The sequence below is a fragment of the Podarcis muralis genome, chromosome 3 (genome assembly GCF_964188315.1).
Source record: "Podarcis muralis chromosome 3, rPodMur119.hap1.1, whole genome shotgun sequence".
Lineage (NCBI taxonomy): Eukaryota > Metazoa > Chordata > Lepidosauria > Squamata > Lacertidae > Podarcis > Podarcis muralis.
In genome coordinates this window covers 58,871,170-58,884,498 of record NC_135657.1, presented here as the reverse complement: position 1 = coordinate 58,884,498, position 13,329 = coordinate 58,871,170, and the positions used below count along the sequence as shown (strand labels likewise).

Sequence of the window (13,329 nt, the reverse complement as noted above, 5' to 3'; positions counted from 1 at the left end):
TAGATTGTAGCACACAAAAGATGATGCCGCAAAAATGAAGTCACACGCCATTGCAGTACACATTGGTGCTTTCCGTATACTGTACATACAACCACAGTATACATTCATTTGTCCCTATTACTTCAGACACACAGATCTCCCAACAAGCAGAGGTTTCACCACTGAGATGCCGTGGGATAGAGTGACATCACTTTGAGACCATAGAGACTCACGGCCAAGAGCGGAGCATTTCAATTTGTACCAGAGCTCCAGGGCCGCTCCGTTTCCCACCAGCACTTCCGCCTGGCAAATAGGGTCAACACCATTGAACTCTTTTCCCGGGGGTGTTTTTTGTTACTCCGTGTAACTTCGTACAATAGCAGACACGGCAACTTTTTCTCTTAACGATAAGCATTACTACATCAGTGCTATTCAAATTAAGTAGAAGGAGAGTGGGTTCTCCCACTGCCCCCCTCTTTCTGAAAAGCCTAGTATGAATTGGTATGTTCTAACGATGGCGGACGAACGGACGCCATAGAGAGGGGAAACCAGAGCGACGCCGGAGCCGGAAGCACGTGAAGCCGAGTGGGCACTGGCAGGTGCTGTGCTGGTTTTTAAAAAGTCGTGTGCTGAGGGGTCTTGGAACGTTCGGTGGCTGACGACGGCGACGTCCGTGTCCTCGCGCCATGGTAGGTGGCTGGGCAGGTGAAGGCGGCTTGAGGAAGAGGAGCCTGCGCGCGCGCTCTGAGCATGACGCGCCTCCTCGCGGGGTCGCGCTGGCAGCCTCGGGAGAAGTTCTGCTGTTGTTCCTCCGGCCTCTTCCCTGCCGGGACGGGGCTGGAGACCTAAGGCCACAGTGGCCTTTTCTTGGCAGTTGTGGGGGGATTGAGTAGGCATAACAGTGGGGCAGAAATGGAGGCAGGTGGCACGGGCTGCATACGCGCCATACGTGTGAAGTGCATTTCCCCTCATCTCTGGGAGCTGTAGCTGACCCTCAACACGCTACAATTCCCAGCAAAACTACACTTCACAAAATTCCTGGGGAGATGTGCTTTAAATGTACAGTGGTACCTCGGGTTACAGACGCTTCAGGTTACATACGCTTCAGGTTACAGACTCCGCTAACCCAGAAATAGTACCTCGGGTTAAGAACTTTGCTTCAGGATGAGAACAGAAATCATGCAGCGGCAGCAGGAGGCCCCATTAGCTAAAGTGGTACCTCACATTAAGAATAGTTTCAGGTTAAGAACGGACCTCTGGAACGAATTAAGTTCTTAACCTGAGGTACCACTGTATGCCATGTATGTAGCCAAGATCTCTCAAATATCACTTTTGTAATCTTGATATTTGTTTGCAAAACAAATGAAAAAACATTTGTTTTGCTTTCCTCATGGGTTTCCCAAGGCATTTCGGCACCTGAGGTGAAATGCGCCACTGCCACCATTGCGATGGAGTGTAAGAGCTCTGTTTCTCCTTGAGGAGCCCTTGCGGAGTCTCACCCACCAAGCAGCAGGGCGAGATTCCAGATCCCCTGCTCCTACCCAACAGAGAGGTTTTGCACCGGCTTCTCCTGCCACACCACCAGGCGGGGAGATCTCAACCATGCCCGGTGGCAGTGCTGGGTGGCAAAACGCCTCCCCTCTTGTTGACCCAGCGGAGAGACCAGCAACAAAACTGGTTGGCAGAACCAGCATGCTGCCGCTTGGGGGGTGCCGCCTGAGGCAGCCACCTCACCCTGCCTCATGGTTGGGCCTGCTCTGGCTTTCTTACCCACCAGGCAAAAGGTATTTGGAACACTCAGGATCTCTCTTACAAGAAGCTGAGATCTGTAAGCCCGTGTCAGAGACATAAAACAAGTGCATAAATGTTGGTTGCTGCAAGTGTGTGTTTGTTAACCTAGGGATTGTTAGTTTTGAAAGCCAGCAAAACTCTCCTGGGTACCACACACATACACCATGCAGCCAAGCACACACCACAGCCTAATCTCTTGACTACAGCAGAATGCTTATTTCAAGCCAGCAAGGAAATGATATAATGCGGGTGCCAAGTGCATTTGTGTCTGCAGGCACCAGATCAGTGGGTAAGCCTATAAACCAAACAACTTTTGACTAATTTGCTTTGCTTTTCACTTTCAGATACTTGTAAAGGTTATTGGAATTTTCAGTCAAATGCTGTCCATATAGTTAGGCAGAAAAGTGGTCAATTATGGATCATTCTTAAGTATCTTTACTTTGTTTTGCAGCCTCACAGGCGGAAGAAACCCTTCATAGAAAAGAAAAAAGCCGTAACCTTTCATTTAGTACACAGAAGTCAGAGGGACCCCTTGGCAGCAGATGACACCGCACCCCAAAGAGTTCTGTTACCTGCACAGAAGGTGGTTATAAAATACAGGGTTGTAGGCTGAGCTTTTAATTTTCAGAGGATTGAGCCAGAAATTATTTCAGCCTTGAAGTTTTGGGGTTTGTAATAATGTGTAATAATTCCCTAGCACTTATTTGCATTACAATTTTTGCATTTTGAAACCAAGTGGCATACATACTACACTCTAGTTTTCAAGGAAGTATAGTTCAAAGAAAAATCTAATTGGGCTACTTGGAGGTGAGGGAATGCTCAAATCTGTGTTCACACACTTCATAAAAAGTGTTTAGACAGTTACTGTATCCAAAGTGCCTGCTTTCTCCCTGAAATATTTGCTTCCTTGTAATCTATGTTCAGCAAAAATACTGGGCAGATGCTTTTATTGTTAAACCGCTTTGAAATGTTTCATAGGAAGTCATTCATAACTGGAATTATTACATAAATAAATAAATTTGGGACCTCTCCCTCAAAAAAAAAAACCTTTAGGGGGTTGATGAAAAAAGAAGAGAGGAACAGAGGAAATATGGAGTATTCTTTGATGATGATTATGACTACCTGCAACATCTCAAGGAAGCTTCTGGACCTTCTGAGCTCATTCCATCAAGCATACCCAGTCAACAAGGCAGGATTGTTGTGACCACAGAAGGAGAGGTACACGAGGAAATTCAGCAAATTCCAGTAAGTACACAATGTACTTGTCATGGTACTCTCATAAGGACATTCAGCAAAGAAGTCATGTTTTTAAAAAGTTATTTATTTTAAAATGCAGGATTGAAATTATTAAATAGAGTATTCTGAAAACGTCTAACTTAATAAATGTTGTGATGAAACATTGCAGATATCACACCTATGTTGTTGTTTTTGAAATCTTTGAGGCTTCAGTCTATGGAACTTCCAACTGTAATACCTAATAAAGTTCTCAGGCAGGCCTTAACGAATGTTGCATTCACTATAAAACCTTTAACCACTGCCACCAAAATAAATCCTCTGTGTCTTGAAGAAACCCAGGAGCCTGCTTCCTGTGACATAGACATGGGATTGACAACACAACTAGAGACAGATGAACAAACTTGATTTTTTTTCTTGTGAATTATTTGTGAATTATTTACATAAAAAGGAAAAAAAAGTGTTGCATTTCAGAGGGTAGGATGCAATTTCTTAAGTGTACAGTTTGCAGTTAACCAGGGCATCTGCTGCTACAGTTCCTAACATCTAAGAGGGTTTTTTGCAGCCAGATAAGCCCCCAGTAGTTTTTCCCTGGGACCCGATTTGCTTGACCTTCACACCAGGCAGCCATAAGGAGGAACTGATGCTGAGCAGCAGACTTCTTCCTATTGACTTCTAGAATAGTTCAGATGTTTGCTGAAATCCGCCCTCTGGTCAAGAGCTCATCTTGAAACCCTCTGGTTCTGTATTTTGGTGCCTACTTGAAGCTTCACCACTACCTCAGAGCATGCCTTTGTGCTCTCCCCAGCTGCCAATTCATTTCCCAGAAGTTTTCTCGCAGACTGCCAGCATTACTCTTTCCAAGCTGAGCTCTGCTCTCCTCTAGTTGGCAGCCAACTGACAGATTGGCCTTTTGTTCTCCCTCCAGCCAGAGCCTTTTCACCACTCGTGTCCTTGCCCCTGTCAGGGAAGCCTTGCCTGTCTGTCTTCTTTCAGGGACTAGTCAGTGATTCTACATGAACAAATTTTAGCAGGCAGTTGAATTTATGGACCCCTTGATGGAAGCAAATTGCATTTTACTCTACACCTGGCCCGTCTATAAACAAAGGGAGCTTCTCCCACTAGTCATTTTCAGACAGTCATCTTGAAACCTCCCTCCTTAGCAACTGTTACTAAGGCAGCCATAAGTGTTTTGTGACCATCACAAAGTCACAGAGCTAGGCTTCTGGTCTTTTAGGTTACATTATAACCTCAGCCACACGTTTCTCTCAGAATATAAATGTTACTAAGCATTATCATCAGTTTATTTTGTAATCAGCCTTGCCACAAAGAACTACGCTCCAAAGCAATGTACCGTAGCAATGAGAACAAAAATGCAACTGCCTCTTTCACTGATTGATTTTGTGAATTTTGTTACAATGGACTAACATGGCTTTTTATCTACTATTGGTGTGAATAAGTCTGTAGTAATAGTAGCTAATAACACAAATGACAAAGTTTTGTAATTTTTAAATTCAGTTTCTATCAAGCAGATTTATAGAAGCCCTTTTCAACCTATGAGATGGGGGGGGGGGAGTGCTGTATGTCTCTTTGGCAGCCATTTGGAAGGATTAGAGGTGTGGAGGGAAGATTTTTACCAAACACGTATCAATTAATAAGTTGGCTAGTGGTGATGGAACATACTGCCATAACATCATAGTTTGTGCATCTACAAAAAAACCAAAACAAAAAAAAAACCCTGGGACATTTTCCAGAAGTTACTTATAAGCAGGATTTTGGATTCCAGCAGCCTTGCTTGTCAGCTTGCACTCCAGAGAAGCCTCTGTAGAAGAAATGCTTACAGATACTAGTCCACTGTGGGGGGGGGGGGGATGAACATACATGTGCTGTGTCTCCAATTTCAGAAGAGGCAAATATTTTTTAAAAACAGTAGTAACATTTGTTGATTTTTGTGTCTAGAGTAATTTTTTAGGTGGGGAAATGACTGCTGTTTTGTTCCTTTTGCTTTTTAGGCCCCCACCATTAATTTGCCCTCATCAGTGTTTGCATCAGAATTTGAAGAGGATGTGGGATTGTTAAACAAAGCTGCTCCCATTTCAGGTACTAAATTTACACTGCAGTCTCATCCATATTTACTAAGAAGATATACTATGTAAAATGGAGGCTACTCTCTAGAAAGTGACTATCAAAGTATAGGCTTAAGCTGTCTCTCTGTCATAGCATCTATTATTACAGAATACTTTTGTTGCAGAATTTCTGTATTAGCAGCAGCATCACTATGTGGTCTAATAGAAAATAGAAGGTGAAACTATTTTCTAGGGGCTTTGGGATTGCCTAGATTTCTTTATTCTTCATTCAAAATCAAATTGGCATCAATTATGCAGAACAGATAAATGTTTCTGCATGATGCATGGTTCTACCATGCTGGAAGTAAGTCTTATGGAAACAGGGAAAAGGACACAACTTTTATTTCAGTTTTGTAAATACTCAGAATAGACCCATTGAGATCATTGCACTTTCCATTGATTTTAGTGGATGAACTCAAAGTCTGACTTAGGACTCAGCTATACAGCTGCAAATAAAACATTTTAAGTGTGTTTTAAGTGCAATATACAATATGACACTAAATGGCGATGGTGAGCCTTGTGGAAAAAGCAATGTATTTTTTTATTTTAAAAAACGCTTTAAAAAAAGCACTGTCAGAACATTTTTTATATGTGAGTTGTTTCCACCTCAAGTTGGCTATCATACTCATTCTTCTATTCACGTGTGGTGGGGAATAGGTAAAAGGTAAAAGTCAAAGGTGACTATGGGGTGTGGCGCTCACCTTGCTTCAGGCCGAGGGAGCCGGCATTTGTCCACAGACAGCAGGGGGAAAACTCTTGTAAACTGTATGAGAATGGAGTTGTACCATAAGTTACTTACCCTGAAATGCAGGCTAGTTTTGGGTTTGTTTGTTTTTTAAAGTTGTGTACTAATAACCATTTCATCAGCTTTCTTTGTATTTTGAAAAGAATTTGGCAGCAGCCTGTTTAAATATAGCAAAATCACTTATTTAATTTTTAAAAATAGTAATTTGAAAGCAAAAGCAGATGCTATAACACAACTCCTCTCTTAGAACACAGTAAAAATTAATTAATCTAATTTTTCTCATCCTTTTCTAAATTAGCTCTGGGCCCCAAAAGCCTTCCCATTCAAGTGGGGGGTCTTGCAACACTTCTAAAAGGTACTCAGGTTTGAGTCTGCCATAGAAGGGAATTCTATAAAGGGAACAGCCACAATGAATGGTTTTCTATGCTTGGCTAAAGACTGGTGTTTACAGCAAACTGGCTGTTCGGCTCTGACAGTTTCTGAGAAATGCCTTGTCATAACTCGTTTATAAGGTGTTATTTTATCTATCATTAGGGCCTAGGCTGGATTTTGATCCTGACATTGTTGCGGCACTTGACGATGACTTTGATTTCGACAATCCTGATAATCTTCTTGATGATGACTTCATTTTAAGGGCTAATAATCAAGGAAGGACAGAGCAGGAAAAGGAAGCTTGTTGGTAATGGAATGGAAAAAAGTATTACTGTCCTTCGTTGCCTTTCTGTTCTTTGTTTTGCGTTTTGCCACTGGGCGAAACGTTGCTAAGGAACTATCTTCATGCTCCTTTTCATATAGATACTTTTCAGAGTCTGAAAATCAGCACCTCATCAGCAATTTAACTGTAAAATAAGAAAAATAATGACCTATGACCTGGTTAGACAAGAAGTCCGAAAAGAAATGAGGTGAGGAAGAAGAGCAGCAGCCTGATAGAGATCCATCAGAAGCTCAAGTGCACCACCTTCAATTTAGGGTAGACCTATTGAGCGCTTTATTTCTTTACCAAGGAAGGCTTAAGACTCTTCTCATTCTTAGGGCTTCTGGCAAAACAAACAATACATTCAGAGTTCAGCTTCATCCTCCCCCAACCACTTACATTGTTTCTCAAATCTCTGTAGCTTATTCTCTCTAAAGTTCGCCCAACTATCCTGTCCTCTCCTTACTGTTTCTCACAGTGCCAGTCCATCATTGCCTGTGACACTGAGGCAAAGGGAAATAGGGTGCCTCCTAGAATCAATGCTGCTGCAGCTGCCTCTCTTTTCCCACCTGTCTGCCTTGTTCTATGCTGGCAGAAGCAGCATAAGCACCCACAAGTTCTGCCCATCATCACCTCTGACCCACCAGTGTTTACTTCCCATAGTGGCGAGACAGTCATGTATGTTTATTGCTGGCCCCTGACAGCCTTCTAGACAATAATAATCAGCTGCAGTTGCAGCTGCAGAGAAACCAAGTGGCTTCAGCCCCCTTCCCATCAGCTGTTGCCTTACAGCAGCCATTCCATCAAGCTATGTTTACATGTAGCTATAAAAACTGTAAGAGTTTGCTTTTCGACCTCCTTTCCCATCTCCTTTCCTTCTATGCTTTGACTTTTTATTGTAAGCCTGAAGGCACACTTTCTACCTCTTTTTCAAATGCCATCCTGGGAGCCATTTTGGCTAAAGAGCAAGGTAGAAATTATTTAATACTTCTTTTAAAAAAAATGAGATAGCTGGGTTTCTTTTTCTTTTTGGCTGCTCTTCCTAGGGAGTCTGGAGATGAAGATGAATGGGAGGACATGGAGGAAGAGGATGGAGAAGGCACCCAGAGTGATGTGGATTCGGAGGGACCTTTGTCAGATGACAGTGAGATTAATGGAGAAATGAAAGAATTTCTTTTCATGCAAGAAGAGACCAAGAGCCGTTTCACAGAATACTCCATGACTTCTTCAGTAATGAGAAGGAATGAACAGTTGAGCCTTTTGGATGAGAGATTTGAGAAGGTGAGGTAACCTAACAGTAATGATTCTGGTGAAGCCTAAAGGGTTGTTGGCAAATATTCCCCCACTCAAACTCTGATTCTGATACAAGCAGATCAAAGCCCTGTGTAAACGGCTACTTTATCATGTTTTTCCAATGATAAAAAGACAGCTAACTGCTAAACAATCATACGCTGTAATATGTACCTTACATATTTTTGTTCAATATTGAGTAACATTTATTCTGAACCATAGATATGTTATTCTCAATCAGCAGGGTAGCAAATAAATTTGTATTAGTTTTTACATAAAGGAGAAGGAAATTAGGAGAATGAAAACAATTGTTCTCAAAACTCGAATTCCTCTCCCTGTGTGGTTCAGATTTGTTACTGTAGTTATATAATTAGTTCCAGATACATTCAGGTTGAGTGTTGTGTGTTTTTTGTTTAGTTCTTTGAGCAGTTTGACGATGATGAAATTGGAGCACTGGATAATGCCGAATTGGAAGGTTTCATTCACGGCGACAGTACGCGGTTACAGGAAGTCTTGAATGACTACTACAGAGAGAAGGCAAAGAAGTACGTAGAATGTCCCAGCTGTCTGATTTCTTGGTGTGAATTAAAAGAATTTCTATAGAACCCTTCGACATCAGGGTGATTTACAAATGTTGGACACAAGCTACAATCAAAACATTAAAAGGCTATTTAAAAAAAAAGAAATTATTTTAAAAGACTAATCAAAAAGGCCATTGTGTAGCACGAAAAAGACAGTTGCATGAGCACTAAAGAAGCCTTTGCTGGTTTAGTGTTTCTGTATTCTGTTTACTGATTAATTTCCAGAGACTACATTGAAAGCTGAGTAATTTTTATTTAAAGGCATTTTCATGAAAAACACTATATTTCTCTAATTGTTTAATTTGGTTGTGGTTTATCTGGTTCATGGGGGAAGAGCTCAGTTGGATCTCTTGTTTATATTCATGCTTGACTGCTGTTACCGATGATCAATTGCTGTGTTAGAAGAAGAAAGCCAAAGTCCTTTAAATATATAGCTTTTGATGGCAAAATGTTTGGCTTGACGCATGTATTGATATTTACTTCATATTGACTCAGGATAATCAATATTCTCTGCCTCTAGCAGCAATTATAAAGTGTGTGTCGGGTACGGAAGAGGCAATTGTGATGTCCTGTCAAGTATCTGATTGAAGGAAAAGGAGGAGGGAATATACTTCAGCGGGGTTTAACAATCAGTATATATATTTTGTGAAAAATAAATAAATAAATACCTTTAATTATATACAACTGGGTATGCAGCGAACAACGTAGGCTGTACTGAAAGAAAAATATTTAGCTTTTATGCAGTTGGAATGCCTGCTGATACTGTGCAAATAAAATGTATTTTATTGTGATGCACAATTAAGGGGAACTCCTTTGCCAAATTACACCTTTCAAAAACATAAGGTATATCTACCATTTTCTGCCATACCAGTTGTTGCCAGATTGCAACTTGCGTTATCCCTGGCCATTGACCATGCTGGCTGATGAATTCTGGTGCCCAACGAAGTCTGGAGAGCATAAATTAGTCACCGCTGCTCTAAGGGATATTGATCAATGGAAGAGCAGCTAGAGGCAGTTTTAAATTTAAATTTAAAATGTTTTTAATATGCCGTCATGAATCTTTTTCCCCAAAAGCTGTGTCAAACTTGAAGGTCTCGAAATCAAAGAAGATTCAAAGCTGCTCCCCAGTGAGGAAGAAGATGAGAAAGAAGAAATTGCAGCTTTGGTTATTGAAGAACCCAAAGAAAAGTGGGATTGCGAATCCATTCTGAGTTAGTGTCTAGAGCTACATGTTCCCCCCCCCCAACAGCTAAAAAATGCAGGGATTATACTGCTGCTTTTGTGTGTCAAACTAGCACACACAGTAACTATTAATGAAAAAGGCCAATGAATAAGAAATTATTAATAGTTTGGTCTATAACAAAAGTTTTAAAATCATAACTGTGGCAGTAACTGATTGATTACTCAAACGGGTCTCTTTTTCTCTCTTTAAGGTACCTATTCAAACTTATACAATCATCCAAAACTTATTGAGGTTCCACAAAAGGTAAATGGAAGTTTCTATTTTATATCATTTTAGGAATTTTGACCAATAATAGGCACATCCAAGAATTTCAGCGTGCCTAGTGGGATTTTTTGCTTCAAAGGAAAAATAAAATAGCAAGCCTTACTATCTTGAAAATGGCTTTTGAAATTAAAAGCCATGTGGCATGGAAGATGATTGTCTCTGGGTGCACATAACTAGTTGTGTAGTTCTTTGGTTCCCTATCCCAATAGCATGTGTGGTCATAAGCTTACATGTTTTGGGAGTATTATAACTGTTCTTCAGACCTGTTTGTCATTACTCAAAAGTGATCCAGCATAGACTGGTTGGTGTCTTTTCTCTCTTCCTTCAGCAGTATTAAATATTTTTTGCATTTATTGCTCTCACAGAAAACAAGTTCTTAGTAACTTGTTTTACCTGGAAATCGGAAGCTAAAAAATTATCACTATTCTCTGCTTTAAATGCTAAACATACATGCACAGTTTCAAGTAATTTCTATGTAATCTGCCAAAGATTTTCAACAAGTATAAGGCAGCCATTTAATAAATATTGCAACAGAACAAGAATACATTTTTTTTTATTTAATCATACCCAAACAGACATTCCCCCCACCCCCAGCGAGGTTATAAATTCTGCTTTGACTGAACATTGATTTGACACTTAGGGCCTTTAGGTTCTGCTGCAATGAACTTTGGACTGGGCTGTTTGGGGAAGAAATCCACAATGTTATTGTTGGCTTATACATGACATGAAAAAGTATAGCAGGGGGTGCGGGAAGAAAAAAGATTTGTTAGTTTGTATGTATTTACTTTTCAGCCCAAACCAATTGAAGTGTCAAGTAAGACAGGAATCCCTCTGGGTGTTTTGCCCGGAAGAGGACTTACAGCTAAGCAGGCCGAACGCATGGAAATGATTAACGACAGTGACCTGCCAAGAGTAGCCACGCAACCACGATGCAAAAATGAGAGTAAAGAAGATCGGAAAGCTAGAAAACAAGCTATTAAAGAAGAAAGAAAGGTAGGCTTCTTTCACTTTTTTCAGTAAATACTGAAAAGTGCATTTGTCTGATTGTCACTTTCACTAAAGTAGTTGGTCAGTTTTAACTTGAACCAGAGCCATTGACATCCTAACTTTTGAACATGAACTCGGATAACTTCACTGTTTCCAGGTTGTCTCCCATAGATAAGCACCAACGGACTGAGACCATATTAGGCGTATGCAGGCGTATTTCTGCAGCATATGTCTTTTGACTTCTGTCCTTTTACAATATGCTAAATTGTTCTTGTGAAATAAAGGGTGCAGAGGGCAATGTACACTGAGCACCACAGTGACACTGGTCCTGATCAGAAGGGGATCACCTACTCAGAAGGGAGTAGGTAATTGTAACTTAATCAGAAGGTGACACTATTGTGCTATATATTAGATCCTTATCGATTGTTAATCTTCATCTGATTGGGAAAATATGCTTTGTTCTAATGGTGTTTCTCTGTATGGGTTTAGGAGGGGGCAGAAGTTCCTTCATTCCATTTTGATTGCCAATACCAGTATTGGATTTACGCTAATTTTTTACAGATCTTTGCTCGTAGCAGCTGGCTGCTTGCAAGAATCTTTGCATTCTTTGTGACCAGTACAACAAATTTAAAAGTGCAGCCCAGAAAGAACCCAAAAACTGGCATGTTTATAGTTGAAAGGATTGGTAAATCGGTCACTTCATTCCAAACTCACTACATGTTACTAGTGATAACAATATAAATAAACTAGCTTTTCTTATGAGATGCCTTTCTGCAGCATTTGTAGCATGGAATAGGCGATGTGGTGCCCTCCCAAGCTTGTGGAGGGTGCATTTGGGTTGTATCCAATGCTGCCTGTGCACAAACAGAATGGATTTCTGCTCTCGAAGGGGCTTCGCGTTCCTCCTTCTCCCTGCACATCCCTCAAAAACTGATTGGGAGGGTTGGAGGGTCTTCCACAGATGAATGGAGAGCATGTGAGGGGCTGCAGAGGCTGCATACTATTTTATTAAGGAAACTGTTTTGGGAACTTCTTTGTTGAAATGTAAATAAATGGTTTATCTGTGTAGGAACGCAGAATGGAGAAGAAAGCAAACAGATTGGCCTTCAAGCAAGAGAAGACAAGGCAAGAGAAAGAGCTGCTCAACCTGAAACAGAATATTCAAGGGCTCAAGCTGTCATAATGAAAAACAGTTGCTTCGTGTTAAGGACACTCAGCTACCATACTCTTTGCTGATACCTTTTGGAACTTCTGTCTTCAGCCTGACAACAGCAAAGTTTAAGATAATGACTTTTTGAATTCAGATAGTCACTTACCGGCATCTGGTTACATGCAAAATCATTTTTGGGTACCACTGAAATAAAATTGCTGTAATATTTTCTCCTGTGGAAGTGTTGGCTGGCATTTTTTAAGATGGGCAAACTCCTCTATAGTAAAATCTCTTTACTAGTCACTTTTGTCTGCTTTCATTGTAACAATTAGACTTTCAAAACTTGGTTTAAGGTTTAAGTTAATACTTCTGTGTTGCTGCTTACAGGAATGGTGTTCAAGAGAAATTAACTCCTGCGATTGGAGAGGCAGGGTGTTATCTTAAGAACCTCATGTTAAAGTATCAGGCCATGAGTCAAATGGTAGAATTCATCATAGCACTAAGGAGATAATTCTGGGCATTTCTGCTTGCAAAATGATTTTCCCTATCTTCACCCTGCGTGCTGTTTTGGGGATCTCCTGAACCTCCAGAACAGATTTGTGGGAGCAGTCCTTGCATGGGCTTCCACTAGCAGACCCATATATTTCAGCACTACAGGCAGCTAGTCAGATGAATATGAAATGTTCACAAGTTGAGCATGATCTTCTTCCAGCTTCTAGATTCTACTGCCTCTGAACATGGAAATTCCATCTAGTGATCATGGTTATACATTGCTAGCCCAGCCTCCCAGAATTTCCCTCAAAGAACCTTTCCTGAGCATCTTGTGGTTCCTACAACACATTATCACTGTCCACTTAATAAGGAGGGACGGGGTCAATGGTAAACAGTTCACCTTGGCAAATCAAACTGCTAACTTCAAGCTTGCCTCTATTAGTTTTAACTACTTTAGAAGTTTCTGTAGCTGAAGAACCAACTGCCTTATTGAACATCTATTAAGTCAAGGTGTCCCATTACTAACACTCACTGATAACTGTCTTGTAGAGGAAACAAATGTATTCAGAGTAGCTTAACTTCTTTTTTCATGTGCATCATTGCATGATGGAGGGGTTGCATGTGTCATAATTGTTTTAACTGTCAGCCAATGACGTTTAACTTGGGCTTTTACAAGGAGCTAGATAAGCAAGAGTAAACTACCTGGTGCTCCTGTCTCCCTGAAAAGTATTAAAGGCAGAATTTGATATCACTG

General features: G+C 40.8%; 1 protein-coding gene across 1 annotated transcript; it reads left to right on the top strand.

The window, feature by feature from the left end:
- The first annotated feature begins 524 nt into the window (after positions 1-524).
- On the top strand, positions 525-12,386 carry LTV1 (LTV1 ribosome biogenesis factor). The gene is made up of 11 exons (XM_028723585.2): positions 525-668; positions 2,222-2,353; positions 2,824-3,015; positions 5,016-5,103; positions 6,409-6,553; positions 7,615-7,849; positions 8,276-8,403; positions 9,514-9,650; positions 9,873-9,925; positions 10,739-10,939; positions 12,003-12,386. Exons 1-11 carry the CDS (start codon positions 666-668, stop codon positions 12,114-12,116), a joined length of 1,428 nt encoding a protein of 475 aa, XP_028579418.2. The 5' UTR covers positions 525-665; the 3' UTR covers positions 12,117-12,386.
- Positions 12,387-13,329: the final 943 nt, after the last annotated feature.